At 36.4% G+C, this 24,777-nt stretch overlaps 1 protein-coding gene across 1 annotated transcript in view; it reads left to right on the top strand.

Moving 5' to 3' along the window:
- Positions 1–24,777, top strand: part of CNTNAP2 (contactin associated protein 2) — a 1,951,112-nt gene that overhangs the window by 548,382 nt on the left and 1,377,953 nt on the right. The window contains exon 2 of the mRNA XM_073239854.1: positions 14,750–14,860. Coding sequence (XP_073095955.1) covers positions 14,750–14,860 — 111 coding nt within the window. The remainder of the gene's footprint in view (positions 1–14,749; positions 14,861–24,777) is intronic.

Raw genomic sequence — 24,777 nt, 5'->3', positions numbered from 1 at the left:
AAGGAAGGCAAAACCAAGACTTATAGTAATTAAAATGACGAAGACCAAGGACAAAGACAGAGTATTAAAAGCAAACAGAGAAAGAAGAAAGATCACCTACAAAGGAAAGCCCATCAGGTTATCATGAGATTTATCAGGAGAAACCTTACAGGCCAGAAGGGCTTAACCCAGAGGCTGCTACCTACATGCAGCTAACTGGCCCAGAAAGCAGAGACAGGCACTGTGACCAGGGAGCAGGAAGTGACTTTGAATATATCATATTCAATGCAATGAAGCAGAAGGGCCTCAAACCAAGAATACTCTACCCAGCAAGATTATTATCTAAATTTGAAAGAAGAATTAAACAATTCCCAGATAAGAAAAAGTTAATGGAATTTACCTCTCCAAACCATCTCTACAGTATATTTTAAAGGGACTGCTCTAGATGGAAGTGCACCTAAGGCTAAATAGCTGTCATCAGAGAAAAATAAAACCACAGCAAAGGAAATAGACCAATTAAATACTAATCAAATGCAAAATTAAATCAACTACCCACAAAGTCAGTCAAGGAATACATAAAGAGTACAGAATATGACACCTAACATATAAAGAGTGGAGGAGGAAGAAAAAGAAGGGAGAGATAAAAGAATCACACTGTGTTTATATTAGCATAATAATTGAGTAAAGGTAGACTGACAGATAGTAAAGAAGCTGCCCTTGAACCTTTGGTATCCACGAATCCAAAGCCTGCAATGGCAATAAGTACATATCTTTTGATAATTATCCTAAATGTAAATGGACTGAATGTACCATTCAAGAGACATAGAGTTACAGAATGGATAAAAAAGCATGACCCGTCTATATGATGCCTACAAGAGACTCACTTCAAACCCCAAGACATACACAGACTGAAAGTGAAGGGATGGAAAAAGATATTTTATGCAAATAATAGGGAGAAAAAAGCAGGAATTGCCTAATTTGTATAAGACAAAATAGACTTTGAAACAAAGAAAGTAGCAAGAAACAAAGATGGACATTATATAATGATAAAGGGGTCAGTTCAACAAGAAGATACAACCATTATGAATATCTATGCACCCAACACAGGAGCATGCCAATATGCACAACAAATAGTAACAATTAAAAGGGGAAATAGAATGCAATGCATTCATTTTAGGAGGCTTCAACACACCACTCACTCCAAAGTACACATGATCTGGTCAGAAAATAAGGAGACAGAGGCACTGAACAAAGCACTAGAACAGACAGACTTAACAAACATCTGCAGAACACTCCACCCAAAATCAGCAGGATACACATTCTTCTCAAGTGCTTATGGAACATTTTCCAGAATAGATCACATACTAGGCCACTAAGAAAGCATCAGAAAATTCAAAAAGATAGAAATTGTACCTACCAAATTCTTAGATCACAATGGTATGAAACTAAAAATAAATTGTACAAAGAAAAGAAAAAGGCTCACAAACACATGGACACTTAACAACATGCTCCTAAATAATCAATGGATCAATGATCAAATTGAAACAGAGATCAAGCAATATATTGAGACAAATGACAACAACAGTTCAATGACTGAACTTCTGTGGGACACAGCAAAGGCAGTTCTAAGTGGAAAGTATATAGCAATTCAGGACTATTTAAAGAAGGAAGAACAATACCAAATGAATAGTCTAAATTCACAATTATTGAAGCTGGAAAAAGAAGAACAAATGAGGCCCAACGTCAGCAGAAGGAGGGACATAATAAAGATCAGAGAAAAATAAATAAAAATGAGAAGAATAAAACAATACAAAAAAATTAATTTAACAAAGACCTGATTCTTTGAGAAAATAAACAAAATAGATAAACCCCTAGCCAGACTTATCAAGAAAAAAAGAGAATCCACACACATAAACAGAATCAGGATGAGAAAGGAAAAATCACTATGGACACCACCAAATTACAAAAAATTATTAAAGAATACTATGAAAAATTACATGCTGACAAGCTGGACAACCTAGAAGAAATGGACAAATTTCTAGATAAAATACAACCTTCCAAGACTTACCCAGGAAGAAACAGAAAATCTGAACAGACAAATTACAAGCAATGAAATTGAATTAGTAGTCAAAAAATTGCCTAAAAACAAAATTTCCATATCAGATGGCTTCACTACTATATTTTATCAGACATTTAGAAAAGACATAATACCCATTCTCCTTAAAGTTTTCCAAAAAATAGAAGAGGAGGCATTATATCCAAACTCATTCTATAAAGCCAGCATCACTCTAATACCATAACCAGGGAGACACTACAAAAAAACACACACACACACAAAAGTACTGCACACCAATATCCCTGATGAACAGAGATGCAAAAATACTCAACAAAATATTAGCAAACCGAATTCAAAAATTCATCAAGAGGATCATACATCATGATCAAGTGGGATTCATTCCAGGGATGCAAGGACAATACATTTGAAAATCCATCAATATCATCCACTACATAAATATAAAGAGGGACAAAAGTCACATAATCATCTCAATAGATGCTAAAAATGCATTCGGCAAAATTTAACATCCATTTGTGATAAAAATTCTCAACAAAATGGGTATAGAGGGCAAGTACCTCAACAAAATAAAGGCCATATATGACAACCCACAGCCAACATTATACTTAACAGTGAAAAATTGGAAGTTTTTTCTGTAAGATCAGGAACAATACAAGGATGCCCATTCTCCCCACTTTTATTCAACATAAAGAAATAAAAGGCACCCAGATTGGTAAGGAAGAAATTAAACTGTCACTGTTAGCACATGACATTATGTTGTACATAAAAACCTCTAAAGAATCCACCAAAAACTACAAGAACTAATAATTCAGCAAAGTTGCAGAATACAAAATTAATACACAGAAATCTGCTACATTTCTATATTCTAAGAATGAAGTAGCAGAAAGAGAAATCAGGCAAACAACTCCATTTAAAATTGCATCAGAAAGAATAAAATACCTAGAAATAAACCTAACCAAGAAAGTGAAAGACCTATACCCTGAAAACTATAAGCCACTCATGAGAGAAATTAAAGAACACATCAATAAATGGAAATATATCCTATGCTCTTGGGTAGGTAGAATTAATATTGTCAAAATGGCCATCCTGCCTAAAGCAATATACAGATTCAATGCAGTCCCTATAAAAATTACCAACAGCATTCTTCAATGAACTAGAACAAATGGTTCTAAAATTCATATGGAACCACAAGAGACCCCGAATAGTCAAAGCAATCCTGAGAAGGAAGAATGAAGCAGGGGGTATCTCACTTCACAACTTCAAGCTCTACTACAAAGCCACAGTAATCAAGACAATTTTTTACTGGCAGAATAACAAACCCATAGATCAGTGGAATATAATAGAGACCCCAGATATAAACCCACACACACATGGCCAATTTATATATGGTAAAGAAGCCATGGACATACAATGGGAAAGTGACAGCCTCTTCAAGAGCTGGTGTTGGCAAAACTAGACAGCTACATGTAAGAGAATGAAACTGGATCACTGTCTAACCCCATACATGAAAGTAAATTCGAAATGGATCAAAGACCTGAATGTAAATCATGAAACCATAAGACTCTTAGAGAAACATAGGTGAAATGAAAGCAAAGATGAACAAGTAGGACTATATGAAACTAAAAAGCATCTTTACATCAAAGGACACCCATCAGTGGAACAAAAAGGCATCCTACAGTATAGGAGAATATATTCATAAATGTCATATCCAATAAGGGGTTGATATCCAAAATATATAAAGTGCTCATGCATCTCAACAACCAAAAAGCAAATAACCCACAGAGGATCTGAACAGACACTTCTCCAAAGAAGAAATTCAGATGGCCAACAGGCACATGAAAAGATCCTCTACATTGCTAATCATGAGAGAAATGCAAATTAAACCCACAATGAGATATTACCTCACACCAGTTAGGATGGCCAACATCCAAAAGACAGAACAACTAATGCTGGGGTGGATGTGGAGAAAGGGGAACCCTCCTACACTGCTGGTGAGAATGTAAATTAGTTCAACCATTGTGGAAAGCAGTATGGAGGTTCTCAAAAAACTAAAAATAGAAATACCATTTGACCCAGGAATTCCACTCCTAGGAATTCACACTAAGAAAACAGGATCATAGACTCAAAACGACATATGCACCCCTATGTTTACTGCAGCACTATTTACAATAGCCAATAAATGAAGCAACCTGAGTGTCCATCAGTAGATGAATGGATAAAGAAGATGTGGTACATATACACATGTAATATTATTCAGCCATAAGAAGAACACAAATTCTACCATTTGCAACAACACAGATGGAGCTAGAGGGTTTTATACTCTGTGAAATAAGCCAGTCAGAGAAGGACAAGTATCAAATGATTTCACTCATCTGTGGAGTATAACAACAAAGCAAAAACTGAAGGAACAGAACAGCAGCTGACTCACCAAACACAAGAATGGATTAACAGTTACCAAAGGGAAAAGGACTGGGGAGGATGGATGGCAAGGGAGGGATAAGGGTATTAAGGGGCATTATGATTAGCACACATAAAATATAGGGAGGTACAGGGAAGGAAGTATAGTACAGAGAAGACAGGTAGTGACTTTACAGCATCTTACTATGCTGATGGACTGTGACTGTAATCGGGTATGTGGGGGGGACTTGATAATAGGGGGGAATGCAGTAACCACAGTGTTGCTCATGTGAAACCTGAGCATAGGATCGTATATCAATGATACCTTAATAAATAAATTAATTAATAAATTAATTAATTAATTAAATATGTGAATGCCTATCATTTTTGCATGCATCATCACTGAGCAGTTATCTTTAATACTATTTTCATTCTGACACTAATACCTGTTAATTGGCGAACATTTCAACAATGTAGGAAACAGGAAAATAAATGTCACAATGATCTGATCACCAATGTGACAGCATGGTTAACATTTTGGTTTATAAATTTCTTCTAGCCATTTTTTCTTCTCTAACTATATACTTCATAAAACTAGGATCATATTATAAATGCTACTTTTCTTTAATTTAACATGCCATAAATATTTTTCAGTTAATTAAACTGTCCTCTACAGCTTCGTTTTATTGACTCTACATTCTCCATTGTTCACTTTGTACCAGTTGAGTGCATGATCTAACCTGAAAAGGCTTGAGTTGTGAGCACGGGAGGATGTTTGTCTGTAGCACTTCAGTCAATTATTTAAAAGTAAAAGTGGGTTAAGGAGTCTAGGAAATAGACTTGGCTGTCAATAAGTACATGGCATCTTATTGTTAAACACTGACTTTGGATTAACCAGTAAATTAAACTAAAGTCTCAAAACATGAGGTGTTTCCCAGTAGACTAACAAATCACTCTCCAAAAGAACCTTTAGGAAATTTGTCAATGAAAGCTTGAAAAATGCTCAGGTTCACTTAGTCATATTGAAATTGACCTTGACACTCTTCAAATGATCAGTTTATTAAGCATGTTATGTGGCTCTGCCTCCTTGTGAAACTATAGAATTTGAGTCAGAAAAAGAAAGATGATGGTCATCATTCTTTAAGGGATTAAAATCTCTGTCTGGTTCCAGGACAAACACTGACTCTGGTTTAGAATACCATTTACTTTTTTGCATGCAATAATATGAATTAAACTTACAGAAACTTTTCTAGGGTATACAAAGGGTAAAAATCGATCTTTATTATTTTGTGTTATAGGATTTATTTCTGTGGAATTAGCAGATCAGCTTAGAGGAGGCAAAAACGTAACTTTTTTTTTATAAAAAGGTTCACATCTATTTTTTTCTAGTATGTAAGAGTTCAATAGATAACTTGAAAATGATTCATCTGTTATACCATCTGTCAGGAATGTGCTGCAGCTGTTAAATGTCCAGCAAAATTTGAACTACGAGTCTTGAAGTAATTTGCCCTTGGTACATGTAGATCAGACAATTTCCAATTTGATTTACAACCATGATTCTTGCAAAAATGACTGATTTTTCTATTTGAAATTTTTCCCTGACCATAGCTATTGAACCAATAAAAAGGAAAATGGAATAAATTTGACCTGGTTCTTTAAAAGGCAATAACATTGAACTTACTCATTGTAATATGCTACTATATTGTGTTCAACATCTTTCAAAATATATGAAGAATGCCTACTATGTGCTCTATATTTCACATATGGAGAATGTAAAGAAGGCCTCTTCCTTGCAGAAGAAGTCAGCATGTAATAGGGAGATCAAAATAGAAACTATTTATCACAACAGTTTTTCAGTGATAAAGGATGAAAATGCTATACTAGAAATACCCAAGTCTTAGGTTCTTTTGAAAACAAACAAACGAAAGATACAGAAGAGCTAACCCAGAAAAGTCAATAGCTTCAACTCTCACAGACTTCATTTGCTGGAGCCAAGATACTTAAAAGTTCTAGAGTCATTTACTGATAATGTAGACAAGTCCTTTATATATAATTCAAGGGTTCCAAATTACAAGTCATTTTAAGTTGGTAAAGATCAGAGAGATGATCTTTCTTATGTAGGATACAGTGAGGAAGGTCTAGTATATACATCATGAGACGAAGTAAACTCTTTCCACACAAGCAATTTGCAAAATGGAAAAGTGCAAAAACGTCTAGTACCTAGATAAAGTGGAATACATCTCAGTAGCCCAATTAGGAACAATTTTGCCTTACGCACTTTTCGATAGGTGCACCACATATCATTGTCCATAAACACTGATTCAACAACTCTTCATGGGATTTTTGCTGCCTGTCATGTTCTGAGGCCCCAGAAATAGAGGCTCAGCAAGACAGGCACATGTCCTCTTATGGTATTTTTATAATCCAGCCAACAAGAAAAGCAATAAACAAGTTTTTGAAAAATAAATAAGTTATATAGTGCTTGATACTGTGAGCAAAATGAAATAGTGTGATCAAATAGCAAGTAATATCCAGAGAGCATGAAGGTAGAAGTTGAGTAGTCGAGTTGGTTAATTTAGATAAAATGGCCAAGGAAAGAGGAGGTGGTGTTTGAACAGAGGGCAGAATGGCAGGAAACCAGCCCTCCTCAGACCTGGTGAAGATGGCTCTAGCTGCGAGGTGGAGAGGATGGAAAGATTCCTGAGCAAAAGCGTGCTTGGCATGTCTGGAAAAGAGAAAGGGGAATAAAACTAGAGCCTGGAGATCCAGAGGAGAAGAATGGAATAAAACAACCCCAGAGATATCTCATTGCCAGGTTTCACAGACATTTCATGCTAAATGCCAGGGGAAGCCATCAGGACATTGTGAAGCCATGGCTTCGTCTGATTCCCATTTTTAAAAGATCCACCTGGAAACTATGAAGAAAATGGATTTTAAGGAGATAAAGGTTGAAGAAGGAAATTAGTACTCAGTAAAGATTTGTCACCAGAATAAATGTAATAAATTTGATATGCTTTGCTAGATGTATATTTACTTGATGTAAACATATCAGTTGAGTGGACGGTTCTGTATAGTTTTTCTAAGAACACCTATTTAAAAATACAGGAAACTCTCCCTTGTAATTAAAAGGTATTGGTCTGACACAGACAGATACGGAAGTTGCTGCAATATTTGTCATATAAGGTAACACCTCAAGAGTTTCAATATTACTAGAAGATGTGTGTAGCCCAGGAGTAAACCCATTGCAATATAGAACAACTCATGAGATAATTCTCTAAAATATTTAATACAATGCCTTATTATATTTAATAAAAACTCTGTAAGTGATGGGTGTTACTATTGATTTATGACTCATTTTGGTTTAATGGTCTCTACTATTTACACCATTGATGGTGGGCCCAGATCTCAAGGTTTGAGAAGGAAGTGGCCTCATTTAACCTACAGGGACTCTGACACATATGGTGGTGCACTTCACTGGAAAGAATCAGTGAAAAGATAAAGGGGGAGAGATGGTTTTTTCCACTTAATGATTTTCCCTCCATATTAGGTCAGATATGTCCTGTCAGTTGCTTTAATTCCAGGTTCATTATCCTTGACTTTTCCCCAAATTAGCACTTGATAGCAAACTAATTGTATTTCCCTTTATGGCCACTGTCCCTCGTTAAGTTCCCATATCTATATGGGAATTTCCATGATAGATTATTCTGGAAAAAAGTATGTTAATGTTTATTTATACATATATGTTACATTGAATGCATGTGTGTGTGTGTGTGTATCTGTGAAGACTAGTAACAGTGATTACTTGTCTGGATTATGAGAGTTCTTTTTTCCCTGTATTATGTGAAATTTTACAGGATCAGGAGAAAAAATGGATCTTATTTCCAGTGACAGAGTAGGCCAGGGAAGCTGGAGTAAATGATATGCACAGAAATGTATGAACCATAAAAAGTGGAAGGACGCGTGATGAAAGTGAATATGTGTATAACGGATGCGATAGAGCCAATGGTGTTGGTGCCCAAAAGGGGCAAATATTTTTCTAGTATTTGCCTGTAAGACTGATCTCTTTAACCACTTATTATCTATTGCTCTGATTTAAAAATTGCAGAACAACTGATTCAGACCAGGGAAAGGACTTTTGAAATAATGGAAAAGCTAAGGAGACTGGGTGTAAGCTGGAAGTAAATCAAGCCATCTAAATTCAGATATTTCTAGGATAAAAATCTAGATCTTTGTGAGGAGTATGGTCTGTCTTCCACTGTGCAAATTTTGGGGGAACCTCAATGTAATACTACCTCTGAGAGTCACAAGTATCCCAAGAAATATTTACTAGGAAAAGTTAAATTAAAAAACAATAGACCTTGCCTATGTAAAGAAATTTTTTTAATACTGGAAGAGAATGTATTTCTATATCCTACAGTTTCCATTGAAGGAGTAATGCCACAGTTAACTATCATATCATATACATTATTAAATTTAAACAAAATCTGGCTTCTAGATAGGATTTCATTCCACAAAGAGAAGGGATTGGGATATGGGATTCCCACAGACGACTCTAAGTCCATTTTCGTTTTTCAATAGAATGTTAAAGTTAGCAAAGTTCTCTGGTGAAAAATATAGTGCCTATTCCAGTGGCGTGTGCTGAGAAAAGATAAAACACAGTGTTTCCATGTGCATCCGAACAAAATACTTCTGTAACCAGCTGTCCAACTTCCTAGGGAGTAAAAATACTGGGTCTGCCACAGCTATAAAGAAACAGACCGTGAAGTTAGTGTTAGTGTTAGGTGACTTTCCTTTACTTCATGCCTTCATTTCATTTCTTTCTTTCCTTTCTTCTATATTCTTTATTGAAAAGAAAAATAAAAGGAATCATAATCTTGGGAATATGGTCTCTGGCATAGATGTGCTACATCCCATACAGGTCTTCTCTTGTTCAGAATGTGGGCAGTGATCTACTTAGAGTTCATATTTTAAATAATTTAAATATTTAAAATAATATTAATAATTTAAATATACGTATATAGCCTAAGGGTTGTATTAATCTCAGTGAATACCCAGGAAGCACCTGGGTCATGACTGCAGTTTCTTTTTCAGTCAAATCTTGAAACTATCCATTAGGCTAGAGAAGAAATAACACTTCATTTGTCCACGGGATCTCCCCACTGTCTTTGAGGCAGTGCAGCCAAGAGCATGATCTGCCTAGGAAGGCAGGCAAATGGTATCACTGGACACAGTAAACAGTAGGTGGGGGCACACAGGTAGGCGCGTGCTCAGGGTGGTGAATACCGTAACAGCAGGCCACACTCAGGCATGCAGCTGAGCAGACAGAGAGTAAGAAATTTCAGGAGCATGAGGCAGGATGTGGTCCTGAAGCACAGAGATGGGACTCCAAACCCTAAAGTGAGCGTCAGGGAGACAGAACATCCCTGGGAGGCACTGAGAGGCCGCTGAAGGGAAGAGTCGGAGCAGGGAATTAGCTCAACTATTCAGCCTGTAATTCAAGACAGTTTGGGCCAAAAGGCACAAGGCTGGAGCCTATTGATTGGAAACCGAAGAGGTTAGAGGGAGGTCTGGCCTCTTAAATTTATCCTGACCATGAGAGCAGTGGTCATGAAACCCGAGGCAGAGTAAAAGTGCAGGTGGAGGAAATGGAGCTCCAGCTTCACAAATCAGGAACTGAACGTATAGGATGTAAGCAGACCATTAAGATGTCTTCCTCTGAGAACGTGCCTTTCACAATGGCCTTTTTCCCCCAAATAAACGAGGATGTTGCTAGAGTTTCTGTCCTGATAGCATTGCTTGTTTCTGGAGTCCTCTGTGGTTTATGAACTGTTTCCTCTCTATTAGGCTTATGTTTCCAAAACATGTGATATAAAACATATTTTAAGTGCTATTGTTTTAAAAGACACTGTGTTGTGAAAAAATTCCAACATTATTTTTAATCAGAGAGATATATGAATGCCCTCTCTAATGTCATTGCATGAGTTCTGAAGCTCTGTCACCTTGCAGACCCCTGCCCAGATCCCTGGCCGGTGGAGACCCGGCTCAGCCACACTCTCAGGTGAAGGGCGATGGCCCTTTCATCTCTGTTTGCCAATGATGCCTCTGTTCCAGTTTGAATTAGTACAGAATTCTTAAAGCTAGTCTGCCTTCCTGAGTGACTGAAATCGTGTGAAAATAAGACTCAGAGCCCATCTGCTCCTGTAGATTTCATCCAAGATTCCCTGGAAGGGAAGGACATTGGAGACCAAATATTTGCCATAGCTGTGTGGCAGTAGTTTTGGAAGACATCCCAGTATGGGAAAATATAACAGTAAATTATTTCAAATGTTAGTGTTCTCTCTTTCTCCCTCTCTGTCTCTCTACCACTCTATAAAAATCCTAACTTTCTCCAGGGATTTGCCCGATTTCCTAATATTTAATGTCTACAGAACATTGAGTCACATGTTCAAACACAACAAGCAAGCTGACTCTTTGGAACATATAATGTGTCATAACCATTATTACAGTTGGAAATAAAAATGTATAGAACATTATAGTAGTCATTATGGCAATATAAGCCTGAATGGAGTGCTTCTATAACCATTTCTGGAAAGGGGCACACCCACTGTGGCCTCCAAGATTATGATTAAGCTGTTCTGTATTGCTAGAACGTTCTTATCCCTCTTTCCAACTGTGTGCCCTCAATTTTTCAGATTGTATTCAGTATTTGTATGTTACCTGATACCAGAAGTAATCATTAATCATTTTTTTATTGTGGATGCCTGGAATATTTATAATACTGGAGCAGAGGTTGGAAAATTTTCCTGTAAAAGGTCTATAATAGGTATTTTAGCTTTAGAAGACATATGGTCTCTTTTTGTGACATTCTGCTGTGGTATGAAAGCAACCATAGACAATGCGTAAATGAATAGGCATGGCTGTGCGCCAATAAATCTTTATTTGTAAAAGTAAGCAGTGAGCCAGATATGGCCTAACAGACATAGTTTCTGACTCCTGTACTTGAAAACCTTTGGGATTTTTAGAGCTTGAGAGAAATTTAGCTAATTTCCTCCCATTTTATGTGAGTCATCTGACCTTCTCAAAGTCTTCCATTTATGATGGTGCCAGGGATGACAAGCAATCCACCTAAACATTTTATTTGTTATTCTATTTGATTGTATTCTGTTTAGCATTGAATTACAAACTAGTATTATTCTTTTGTTTCATGCTTAATTACTTTAGGTGGATCCATATATTATTGCCATTTATGTGGGAGTGGGAGGGTAGATGATATAGATAGATACAGAAATATAGATATAGACATAGATTTTTATTGCTCAAAGTGGTTAGAACAATACAAGGCATAGAGTAAGATCTCATGTATTTGTGATTACAGTCTTCCAGGAGAGCATACAGTATGTAGCATTTTTCTTAATTATGTGGTTATAGATTATATCTCATTTAGAAGAATGTCATATTGCCAATACTTAAATCCTGATAATAATTTTATGGCCAACTTAAAAAAAAAAGTCTCTTATATGCTCTTGTCTTTCCTAATCCCATGTTTATTTTGATTTTGTTTATTATTTATATCAATTTTATTGGTGAAAAATTGAAAATTTGGTATGAAGATGATCGATGTGTCATGGAAGTCAAATTTTTAAAAATGCAATAAGGTTAAACTATTTTTAGGTTTTATAACTATTATATTTAAGTTCTAAATTTTAACTAATGGATCATTTGACCAGTTATTCATCAACTTAAATTACTTTCAAAGTGAAAATACATACACATTGAATGCTCACTTTTGGAAAATGCATCATTCTTTATCAGGTATAAGCTAGCCCTATTGCACAAGTTTAGATTAGAAAAGGTTCTCTTAGCATGACTCTGTTGATGTCTGACAGAGCTCACCTCCTCATTTCCTTGAGATTACTACCTGGTGTCACCTAAGGCTGCAAAAAACAGCAGCTCTCTCAACCTCCACCCAATCCTGCAAAACTCCCTGCCTCTCTTTCATGTTTAATGTGTCTCTGTAGTATTTCTCTATCTCATACTATAAATTAACCTTTTTGTTTTTACCTCTTTGTTTTAGTTTTAGTTCTATTTTCCACTAAAACATAAATTCCATGAGAACAGGAACATTGTCAATTTACTTTACAGCTACATTTTCTGTGCCTGTCATGGCAAAGCTGGTTGGTATGTATTAGAATGAATGAGCATTAGCACATCCTTCATATAATGGAAATTCTGAAGTAACCATTACACCAGTTAAATGCAGAACTTCTTTTTAAAAATTTTTAAAGTTAGACTCAAAAGCCAGAAGATAGGAAGTCAAGGTTTTATGTTTGTGCTGACAGCTAAACTGAATAGTAAACTTTTTAACAATATGAAATTTTTCACTGTAGATTTTCACTGTGTGAACTGATAATTTTAAAAATAAATTTTATTTTTATCTTTTCATTCTTTTACACTTAACTTTCTAGGGAATGTGTTCATGCACACAGGCTGTATTTCCCAGAGGCATTAGCAGTATAAGTAAGAAGAATAAGAAGTATAACAATATTTTATGAGGATGGATGTGTTCATTTTAGCTTCAGATTTGTATACACTTGAGTGGTGAGATAATGAATAATAACTATCACTGGGGATTTAACTCCACTTGAGTGACTTTTTAAGAAAATTTGTTTATTCTATTGCTAAAGCTTTCTGTTTATAAATATCAGATATAGAAATCATTTTAGAATGTATGGTATAATGCTTTGTCTTACTAAACAGAGTGCTGGACTAGTGTAAACTCTGGGAATAAAACCATCTAAAATTAGGTGTTGTGCCACATTGTACCTCAGAAGCATGCTGTAGGACACTGGTGTTTTTCACATTTAGTTAGCTCTTTTTCTCATTCATTCATTCACTCTATAAATGTTTTTAAGGTGTGTGCCAAGTGCCAGGTGCTGTTTCTGGAGCTAGAGAGTAAGATCACTGGGGAGTAAACATTAAGCAAACGGTATAAAACTTTATGCCCATAGAGCGTCCAGTCTGGTGGGAGAGAAAGGAAACTCAACAGTTAATTAAGAACATAATATGTCAGGTGGCTCTAAGTGCTGTGAAGGAAAATAAGGCAGGAAATGGGTACGAAGAGATGGCAGCATCCAGCTTCTTTAGCTGGTGGACTGGAAACACCTGTCTGCAGAGGTCAAAGGTGACATTGGGCAGAGACCTGGGAGAAGGAGGAAACTGCCTTGTGTAGCTGGGAGAGTAATTGCGAAGGCCCAGGGCAGGGGCAGGCCTGTTGTTGCAGTCAGAGGAAGAGGGCCCGGTGGCTCAGCAGTAATGGACGAGGATGCTGGAAGGAGAGGTGACTGGGACAGCGGCCACTGTGGGCCACTGGAAGGCTTCCAGCCGAATTCCAAGTGACTGAGAGCAGAGCCGGCGGGTAGTTTGAGTGTAGGAACCACCTCGCCCACTTCTGTTTTTAAATGTGTCCCTTCGGCTGCTGTGTGCAGAATACACCAGAGCGAGGGAGGAAGCAAGGGACCACACAGCCCTTCTCAGCATGATGGCTGCTGGCCGTGTGGACCAGGGGATGCGAGGTGGCAGGACCTGGGATGTTCCAGGATGGGCGGACGTGGCCCTTGGTGCGGTCTCCCAGGGAGCGAGGGGAGGCTGAGAGGAGACCCAAGGGTTGAGTCCTGGGCACGTTAATATTTAGACATTAGGAAACAGAGAAAGATTCTACAAAGGATCAGAGAGTGAGCAGCGGTGAGGGAGGAAGGGGGAGGTTACGGGTCCTATAGAAGCCAAGCGAAGCCTAGAGCTGAGCGGCCACCGGGTCCAGCGCAGTTGTTCGGTCCAGCGTGACGGGAACTCCCCGGTTCTTATGCGGCAGCACTTCTCAGATTGGCGACCATTCCGTGTGTGCCCTTACCGACGCCTACGTCCTGGTCCTTTAGCCTTGGTAGGATTCCTCTCCTCCAATCTCAGTGTTTCTAATCCTCTAGTCCCATAATGAATACATACTGAGGATTTCCAGAAGATGCCAAATTCCAAAGCTTGTTAAATAAATTACTCCAGCTTCCTTATGATCCTTAGATAGCAGGTCTGAGTTGAGACCCTTCTGCATAAAGCACTTTGTCACAGGCATAATTCCTAAAAATCAGAAGGTTGTTTAAACTATTATAGTCCAGTTGCTTCCACTCCAATCATTTGCTAAATGTTGTATCATAGATTTCTTAATTTGTACTGTATTCAATAATTATCTTAACAAAAGCATTCCAGTCATTCTCTAATGATCTCTATTGAATCTTTGTCTCTTTTCAGAAAAATGTGATGAACCACTTGTGTCTGGACTCCCCCACGTAGCTTTCAGCAGCTCGTCTTCTATGTCTGCGAGCTACTCTCCCGGCTACGCCAAGATCAATAAGAGAGGCGGTAAGGCGCGTCTTATCTCCTTTGTCTACAAATGTTTTAAATAAGAGCAGGTTATATCTGCAACTGCATTTCTAGAATGTATTTTACTACACAGCATCTATTAGCTGGCACAAAAATCATTCTTCTCATATCTACTAACAGATGAATGGATACTGCAAACCTCTTCTGTAGCTACTATTGATGAGTGATATAAGAAAATTTGAGCTTGAAGTAAGTGATGGTAAATTAAATAGGGTGAATTCTGGAGTTACATGTAATAACTAATTTAAAAAGACAAAAGTTCTGAATTAAAATTCTTATTAATCAGAAAATCATTTAGAAAAAGTTGAAATGAGTAGATTCAAATATGGGTACAATGCATGAAGTAGAATACTCTTTATTAACTGCTTTTTTTAATTAATGTACCAACTTAGTTTCTAGGGAAAATGAAGAATGAAAAAGTATGACCTTTAGCAATATCTCCCCCCAGCACCCAGAATTTAGCTTTGCATGTAAAAAAAATAGTTACACATTTGCAACTAAAAGTTTTGGACTTTAAAATCATGGTATTAATTCATAAGTGATTATTTCAAAGTAGATAGTGGTTCATAAAGAGTAAAGGAAGATGATTAAGGACAGACTTAAGACTCTTGCTTCAAAGGAACAGTGTCACAAATACCAATGAATAGCAACCTAAAAAGGAAAAAATATTTTCATGAATAAATATGAATCAACTAATAAGGACCATAACTGTTATTCAGTGAAACAGGAGATACTAAATTTTATTCACAGAGAATTCATGGGGTGGGGGCAGGGAGGGTGAAGTAAATAAACATGGAAGGGAAAAAAAAGAGAGCAGGAGAAAACTCAAAAGGGGAAGAAAAAAGAAAGAGGGGAGGGAAGTAAAAATGACATCAGAGAAGAGAGAAATATCAGAGAGATTCAGAAAGACTGAAAAGGATAATAAAATAGCTAAGAAAAATATAGAAAAAATATGCATCTATAGAATTATTTATACAGAGACTCATACAAGTATGAAGAGTCATTAATCTAAGAAGTACAGAGACAAAGTCAGAGGAATATAAAGTTTAAAATATATAGTTTTGATTTTTAAGGTAGTATTAATTAGCTGCTTTTTGGAAAGACTGAAAAGGATAATAAAATAGCTAAGAAAAATATAGAAAAAATATGCATCTATAGAATTATTTATACAGAGACTCATACAAGTATGAAGAGACATTAATCATTAAAAAGATTTGGTAAGAAGTACAGAGACAAAGTCAGAGGAATATAAAGTTTAAAATATATAGTTTTGATTTTTAAGGTAGTATTAATTAGCTGCTTTTTGCAGTGAGGTTTTTTATAAATCAGAGTATAATTGGCACATAACATTTCATGGCTTCAGGTGTACAATATAATGGTTTCATATATGTATATATTGAAAAGTGATGCCACAGTAAGTCTAGTTATCATCACCATACAGAGTTACAAATTTTTCTTATGATGAAGACTTTTAAGATCTGCTCTCTTAGCAACTTTCAAAAAGGTAGCACAGTGTTACTAACTGTCGTCACCATGCTGAACATTATATCCCCATGATTTATTTATTTTATAACAAGATTTGTACTTTTTGACCTGCTTCACCCATCCCCCCATCCTTTTATTCTAGCAAGTACCAATCTGTTGTCTGTATCTACGTAGCTGCTCCTTTTTTAAATATGATGTTCATCAGGCTTTTTGAGCATTAGAGAGTTGGTGAGTTACTCTAAGTTTTCAAAAATTTCACTTAAACATTGTCAAAGCAATGAAAATTTTAATTCATTCCTCTTCAGTAGTCACCAAAAACAAACAGAAAAAATAATATGGATAGAAAAACATGAAAGAAGGAACTGGCCATACTTGGATAATGATTATAATTGAGGTCAGCCCAGTACTAGTAACTGAGGCAAAATATAAAAGAGAAAGGAAATAAAGCATATAATCCTGGATCTCAAGAGGATGTGATATGCCCTACAAAGAAGTGTCATGATATTGAGAGATCTACAGCAATTTTGAGAGGCAGCCGTCACAAAATATTTCTTTGGGAAGCTATATGGGACAATACGACCGATGGATTTTATACCCAGTGAGTTTGGGCAAGCTGGGTTGTATCAAGTGTAAAACAGCTTTGGGAATAAAAATGGTACAATCTTACCAACAATGAGATGCGTGGATTAAAAAAAAGAATAAAGAAATCATGGTCGAGTGACTGTTGCTGAGCAACAATCCTTTTAAATATAAGACCATGACTAAATAACTTAGTCAACTATAGTTATAGAACCAAGTATTAATTTTATAGCTACGAGAATGTAGAAATGCCATTATGGGTATTAGACAAATGTGTGTGTTTTCCCTCCTAACTTTTCAGAGCAGGAGGCCTCTGGATGCTATAACTGTAGCTGCAAATTTATTTTGTCTGATTTTTTAGGAATTAATATCTTTTATGAAGAAACATTCAGTGATTTTTAAAAAAAATTCTCATTGAATTCAAGTAAAGTTAAATTAAAATATTTCTTTTATAATAATACAAGAGGCCACTTTGAATTATTTAGAGCTACTTATCTATCTGCTCGCATGCATAGAGTGAGGTATCTGAAATCAAATTTCTAAAATGTTAACCTCTTTTTAACCTAGAGTGTGAGATTTAAGGAATATCTATGCTTTCTTTATAATAGGTTGCTCTATAGTTTGTATATATTATTATATATGTGTATATATATAAAATATATATATCACTATATATATGTAGATAGAGATACAGCACATTTTTTTAAAAACAGTTTTTCAAAAGCAAATGATCATATGAAACAAAGTTTATGGTTTCTTAGTTGTTTGACCAGAAGTTTATCTGTTTGACTCTTCATACAATGCACTGTCATGCATGGGCTGACATCATGGCATGGTGGTTCACCAGGAGAAAACATAGTCTGTGCTGTAGTTACAAGTTTGCACTTGCCTATGGCCCATTTTATCAACATTTGTCATGCAGGGAGCTTCAGTTACCTCTTGGCTCCCAAGGAACCATTTGCTTGCACTGTGCCTAGCTGCATATGACCCCATTCCCCACTGCGTCCTATAATACCTACCTAACTGTTTGGGACTGTCACACAGCCGGCTGTATCTCCTCTTTACCCCTAGTTGATGACCTCAGTGTAGCAAATATCAGAGAGGAGGTTTAGTTCCACTATAATAAAAAATAAAAATAAATCCACATATGGTAATTTTAATAAAAGTGTTTTTTATTCTATTATACAGTACGTTTGCAAATGTCTTTGGGAAAGGAGGTATAATGGTTGAAATTCATGCTAAGGTGTAAAGGGCTAAAAACCCACCTTGACTGAGAATAGTTTTTGTTTGTTTTAGTGCAGTGTGATATTACATATCTTAAAGATGGATAAAGGCAGCAGAGATTTCAAAGGAGAGAAAAAATAAGATATGTGTAAAGGGCGACAGGGATGCTGGAGATATATTTTCTTACTTCACTATTGGCAATAATTATCTTATACATATACCATATAAGCATCCAAAAGCATGATCAATTCTAACAGAGAAGGATAAAAGAATGTAACTTACTAATTATAGAAATATAGAAAAGAGCAAATTCATTTGAGCATTATGTCAATAAGCATTCCTTCAACTTTTATCACTTATTTAAATGATATTCCTCAAATACATATATGTATATAGTTTATGAACACATTAAAAAAACAGAGAATAAACAGAGAATAAGTGAAAATACACATTCAGATGAGAATTTGACACACATTTATAAAATGGACTTTAGTTTTTGGGTCCCTGCACTACAAATCCATCTGCTATAACCTTGATGTCAGGGACCAGTACATAGCAAACCTGGGGGTAAATGCTTATTTGAATGGAAAATCCACTTGGAATTCTCTCAGGTCTTTCTGAGCCTTCTCCTTTAAGTTTTCTTTTTTGTTTATTTGTTTTAGAACAATACCTACCTCCTGGGATGTATATTCTCCATTTATCACTTCATTCTTAATTCATTGAACATTTCCTAGCCTTGTATCATTATGAGTCAATACCAGTTAAGATGGGTTACTCTTTCCAAAGGGTAGCACAGATACTAAACCTTTGAGAGTTTTGCATAAAGTATCCACTACCTTACATTTATGCTGTGTTTCTCAGATTATAAAATGCTTTCATGTGTGTTCTAAATGTCACATGATCTTCACAACAACCTTATTAGGTAGGTTGTTAGATTAGAGATGACAGTCATTTCTTCAGTCCAACTTTGAGCTTTCTACTTCTCATGCCTTTTGTAGAAATCCTCCTTTTCCTACTGCCCCAGAGTGACAGCCACTCTACCACGTGGTCCTTTTCTCCCTCCACCAGTCACAGGTGAACCGATTATCTCAACTGATGTCATCAGTATCTCTATTGCATTTATGTGACGCTTGAGAACCAAGAGGGCTGGTGGAGAAAGCATGATGGACCATGTGTAAATAAGAGGGAAGCAGGTACTGGTGAAGAATGTAGCCCAAGATCATGTGCATCCATACGAAGGATGGATAGTCACTGGTCTCATTTCTTTTCTCCTTTGGTCCCTGCTTTCAGGTGCCATGACCTCTGGCTACCCTTCCGTTTGCTTCTGTGATATTTATCTTTCTGGTTTTAATCATCACCTCTTCTTCCTGAGCTAATTTGAATAAATTTCCCTTCCTAGTTACTAAAGAACTCCTGATTTTTAAGAAGTTATTATTGTTCCCATTTTACAGATCAAAATAAGTATAAAGCCTAAAAAGACCGTGGTTGAGAGTCTACACGTTAGGTTCTAAAGCGGCATAGCTAGGGAGCAGTGATGCAGGAACACAGATCCATGCGCACAGACCGGTCACTCTTTATGCCCGAATATGCCAGAAGGTGCAGTATCAGTGTATTTGAATAAGCCCAGAGATGGAGTCTAAAAAGAGGTGGAAGGTTTGAGTCAAGTTTAATTTATGTTTATTTAACCAGAGTGACCCAATCATGAAATCTCCAAGTTTCTTGAGTAATACAGATCTTGGATCATTTTCTTTCTTTTCACCCTCTTGCCTCGTATTTTTCCTTAGTCGATCCTTCAATGCTTGCTGCTCCTCAGAGACTTTTTCTTTTCCATTTGCCTCCCGGATAATTCCTCCCATTTCAGGAACCCCATCGTCTGTATTAATCCGAAGGGCAGAGAGCTGTGGTGGTGGCATCGTTTTCACGTTATTTATCCTTTATATCCTCCAGCAGGGAGAACAGATTGAATTTGTAGGCCACATAATTGATAATCACTTTTGGGAGGAACATGTGCGTAACAGACATCTGGAAAGACTGTTGGAACAGATTTCTTAAATGTCCACACTGGTATCTTAAAAAGAACTACAGTTCTTCACTTTCCCTTAAAAGACACCACTGAAGTTAATCATCTCTGCCATGCCTTCCTACCTTGGCTTTGTCCAAGCGTAGCCTTTATCATTCTCTGCTTCCTCATGGACCAAAGAGAGTGTAGTCAGCATAATCCAGCATGATCCCTAGCTCAAACGTCCATGCTTAGGCATGTTGGGACACTTCTTGCAGGCTCCTAAGTGGTTCAGCAAATAATCACACCTTACTCTGCTCTTCACAGGTCTGTTCCTGCTACTCTTGGAAAGCAAGATTTTTTCCTTTTAAATACACCCTCGATTCTGTTGTCCCTCAGCTATCTTTCGTATTTGCACAATACCTCCTCTTTCTCAGCTTTCTATTCTTTCTCACCTTTCTAAATAGTGAAAGGATCTGTCACAACTCATCAAACCCAGACATACTGCGAATATATCTGTATCCAGTAGACCATGGCTTGGGAAGGTCATCACGGTACTTCCGTGAGGACGTTGTCCCACTTTATGCCAGGAATGCCTCGTGATGGTGCTCTCTGCTCTCTCCAGCCCTGACCCATTCCTCCTCCCGTGTTGTCCACTCCGAGCAGCCAGGCTCTTCCAGATCAGGTAGCATTCTTAAACTTTATTAGGAAGCTTTTCTTCTCAACCATAACATCAAGGCTTAAATGATGAAACAAACTAAAGTTTCCAATTGCTGAGCTTCTGTCCATGGTGACAGATTCCATTCCACTATTTTCCTTCTCTCCCGTCTACAGCCTCTACCACTTACTCAGTACTTCTCTTAATCTGCTCCTTTTCACACTCACTAATAATTCATTATTACTTTAGTATGAATTCATTGGTTGAAATGTTACTTCTCCTAAGAGCATTTGCCTTTTAAGAGTAGGTCTTTGGGAGCAGGAAAATCCAGAGGATTGACTTTCTAACGTAGCATTCCAGGATGTTTGATGTTCCTTGTTGATCCGGCTATACCTCTTCATCTTTGAATTACTCTCCTGAAAACACCTGCGATTTTGGTCACTCTGGTGTAGTGCTGAGCATTGGAACAAGAATGACTTGTATTCATGCATAGCTAGTTCTCAATACAGAATCCATGATGGATGAGTAAGGCATTAGTCAATTATGCAAACTTTCTGCATCTCAGTTTCCTAATTTCTATGCTTACTATGTAACTTCTCAACCAAACCAGGAAATTTTGACAGTAAAAGACTTCCATTAATAACCATACCAAGTCAATCTTGATGGTGTAGGTATTTACTGGGATATTTATATTTTAAGTAGGAATCAATTATACCGTTTGGCAGACCTATTATGAAGATTAAATGAAACTATCTACACAAATTGTATCATAATTTAAATATCACTCTCTTTCCTATCAATTACCCTCATTTCCTACAAACAACACTGCAGATACTAATATTTTAAAACAAATTAATGAAATACCCTTGTCTTTACAAAACAATGCCTTCCTAAAAAGTGATTGCTAGGATTTGTGTGTTTGCCAGTGTACGTATTTCCTTATCATCATCAAAGAAAGACAGGGTACCATAATAACTGAAAGATTAACACAGTAACATTTTAAATAATTTTAATGAGTTTTGTGTAATTGGATTGATACATGCTTCTTTTTATCTGAAACTCCTTTAAATTCAAATGAAAGAGTTTATGTCTGATTTTTAACTGTTATTTTGATTTTACTTTCCTTGTATCATTTGAGTTAGAGCTTACAGAATCCAGTATCACATTTACTTATTTGTTTTTTGATCCTCAGAAAAGCCAAAAAGAATTGTTCTGAACATTATTAGGGAGAATAAAACGGGGTTGTTTTCTTTTCCCTTCAGCCCTATGAATTCTATTTTTTTAAGAATATATTTTAAATAATTTCTTCCAAAGCCATCAGTATGCCTTTGTATTCACCTTTCCAACTGAATGAAGGTTGACATCTAACTAGTACTGTAAGTTTGTTCTTTCTACTTTAATTCTCAAATTTAAATAAAAATGTTGGCTTCACTGGGAGCTTTAAAAAATTAAATACAATACATGATACATTTGTATCATTGATGTTTATTAAAAATGATAGAACAATAGAATCATATTCACCAGGGAATGACTCATAAATTTGTTTAGACATGCTTTTATAATTTGCAAATAATATTGCTATCTTTCTGCTATGCCATCATATTTTATAATGGTGGAATCTTAATACCTTATTTTGTGTTCTCCATAGAAAGCTATGCTGAGTTTTATAGCATTTCCCATAGAATGTTTCTAAGGGAGTGTAATAGTAATATGGGCTATGCACACACATGTATACACACATTTCCATGGCCATGTCAGCTGGGCAAGTATTGTATTTTGTGGGTTTCTCTAGGAGCATCAAAGAGACGTTCTTTATCATCAGGCATCTTAAGGCCAGCAGAACATCCTTTGACTTTGGGGGACACTTTTATACAATTTAGCCAAACACTCTGCTCATCAAGGTTTTAAACAGGCTTTGTATAATATGCTTAGAAGTACAGTTGTCCCATGGGTTCACACTATATTTCTAAAAATACTGCTTTGAAAAGCTCTTTGCTAATAGTATGAGAGATGATGATTTGGAATTTAGTAGAGGGAACTAGAGTTAACTGGAGAAAGGGAGTTTTTAGATTTAGCACATTTGAGATGAACAATTTTTCAGTTAATTATTTTTAAGAAGTCATTGTTTTGCTGTTTGTAGCAAATATCTTAATATTTGCCACTGAGAAAATCATGAGCTCCATTAGAGTCAGTGCTATGACATTAACTGCTGCTACCATCTTTTTTTTTTTTTAGAGGGCAACTCTCATATTTATTGATCAAATGGTTGTTAACAACAATAAAATTCTGTATAGGGAAGTCAATGCACAGTCATTAATCAACCCCAAGCCTATATCTGAACAGTCTCCAATCTTCTGAAGCACAACATACAAGTTCTTCCATGGTGAACAAGGTCTTACATAGTGAATAAGTTCTTACATGGTGAACAGTGCAAGGACAGTCATCACAGAAACTTTTGGTTTTGATCACGCATCATGAACTATAAACAAGTCAGATATGATTATTTGTTTGATTTTTATACTTGATTTATATGTGAATCTCACATTTCTCCATTATTATTATTATTATTATTATTATTATTATTATTATTATTATTATTATTTTAATTAAATGCTGAAGTGGTAGGTAGATGCAAGACAAAGGTAGAAAACATAGTTTAGTGCTGTAAGAGGGCAAATGTAGATGATCAGATGATCAGGTGTGTGCCTATGGACTAAGTACTAATCCAAGCTACACAAGGGCAACAAAACATCCACGGATGCAGAAGATTTCTCTCAAAACGGGGGTGAGGTTCTAAGCCTCACCTCTGTTGATCCCCAAATTCTCACCTGATGGCCCCCCTGCGACTGTGCCTGTCTTAGGTTGTACCTCCCTTGAGGAATCTTACCCGTCTCTGGCTAACCAGTCATCTTCCGGGGCCATACAGGGAAATGTAAAGTTGGTAGGTGAGAGAGAAGCCATATTGTTTGAAAAGGTTAGCTTTTTACTTCTTTGCATATTTATGCCCTGTGGCTTCTATGCCCAGCATTTGTCTTGAGGTATCTTTACCACTTGGAATAATTATGATACTCAGTAATTTTCGATATGAGGCACTAATTATACTAAAGGGTTGTAATTAGGAAGGAAGAAGTAAAGCTATAGAAGTAGCAGACAGAAGAAAACATGGGAAGATTGATTATTTCTTTGACGTATCTTCTTGTAGAGTAACATAAACATGTATAGGTTTTAAACTACTAATTAAATTGCTCACACACATTAACATAATAGAAATACAGCTACATAACAAAAACAGACCTACGATTACCAGCCATCTCCAGTGAAACCAAGAAAACCAGTTAGGCACCCTAGGCATTTGTGAAAACTTATCAATGATATAATGGGTATTGTCTAACTGAATTTGAATAGTTTGAGAAAAATCAGACAAATTAAAACAACACATTCTGGGAACTGTTCACATCCCATGTGTTCTTTTAACAGTAGATAGTCTATAGTCGCACGATTTTGGAGCGCTGCAACTTGCACTTCTCCTAATTCTTGGTTGAGTTCCGATAGTATACATGCAGTGAATGTGTTGTTTTACTGTATGCACAGGCCAGCTTAGATATCTCCTTCTTCATTCCCATGGCAAGTCCAGGAACCGGTGGGATGAATGCAGCTACAACTGCAGCAGCGCCAGGATCTTTGTTGAAGTTTTTTGTTGTTCATCGTCCGGAATGACTCTTCCAGAGGATGTTGATGTTGGAAGTTCTTCTTCATATCGTATCTTAATTCGTTTTCTGTGTAGCCAAATTAGGCTTTGATCCTCTGTATAAACACAAACAAACCCCTTGCCCACACTTTGATATGCCCTTTATACCATTGTGAAGAACCTATTGGAGATCACCACACAGGAACAGCTTTTTTTTTTTAAGAGAAAGGAATATTATCAGAAAATGTACTTCCATAGCTAAT

The sequence above is a fragment of the Manis javanica genome, chromosome 6, assembly GCF_040802235.1.
Source record: "Manis javanica isolate MJ-LG chromosome 6, MJ_LKY, whole genome shotgun sequence".
NCBI classification, from domain to species: domain Eukaryota; kingdom Metazoa; phylum Chordata; class Mammalia; order Pholidota; family Manidae; genus Manis; species Manis javanica.
This window is presented reverse-complemented; position numbering and strand designations above follow the sequence as displayed.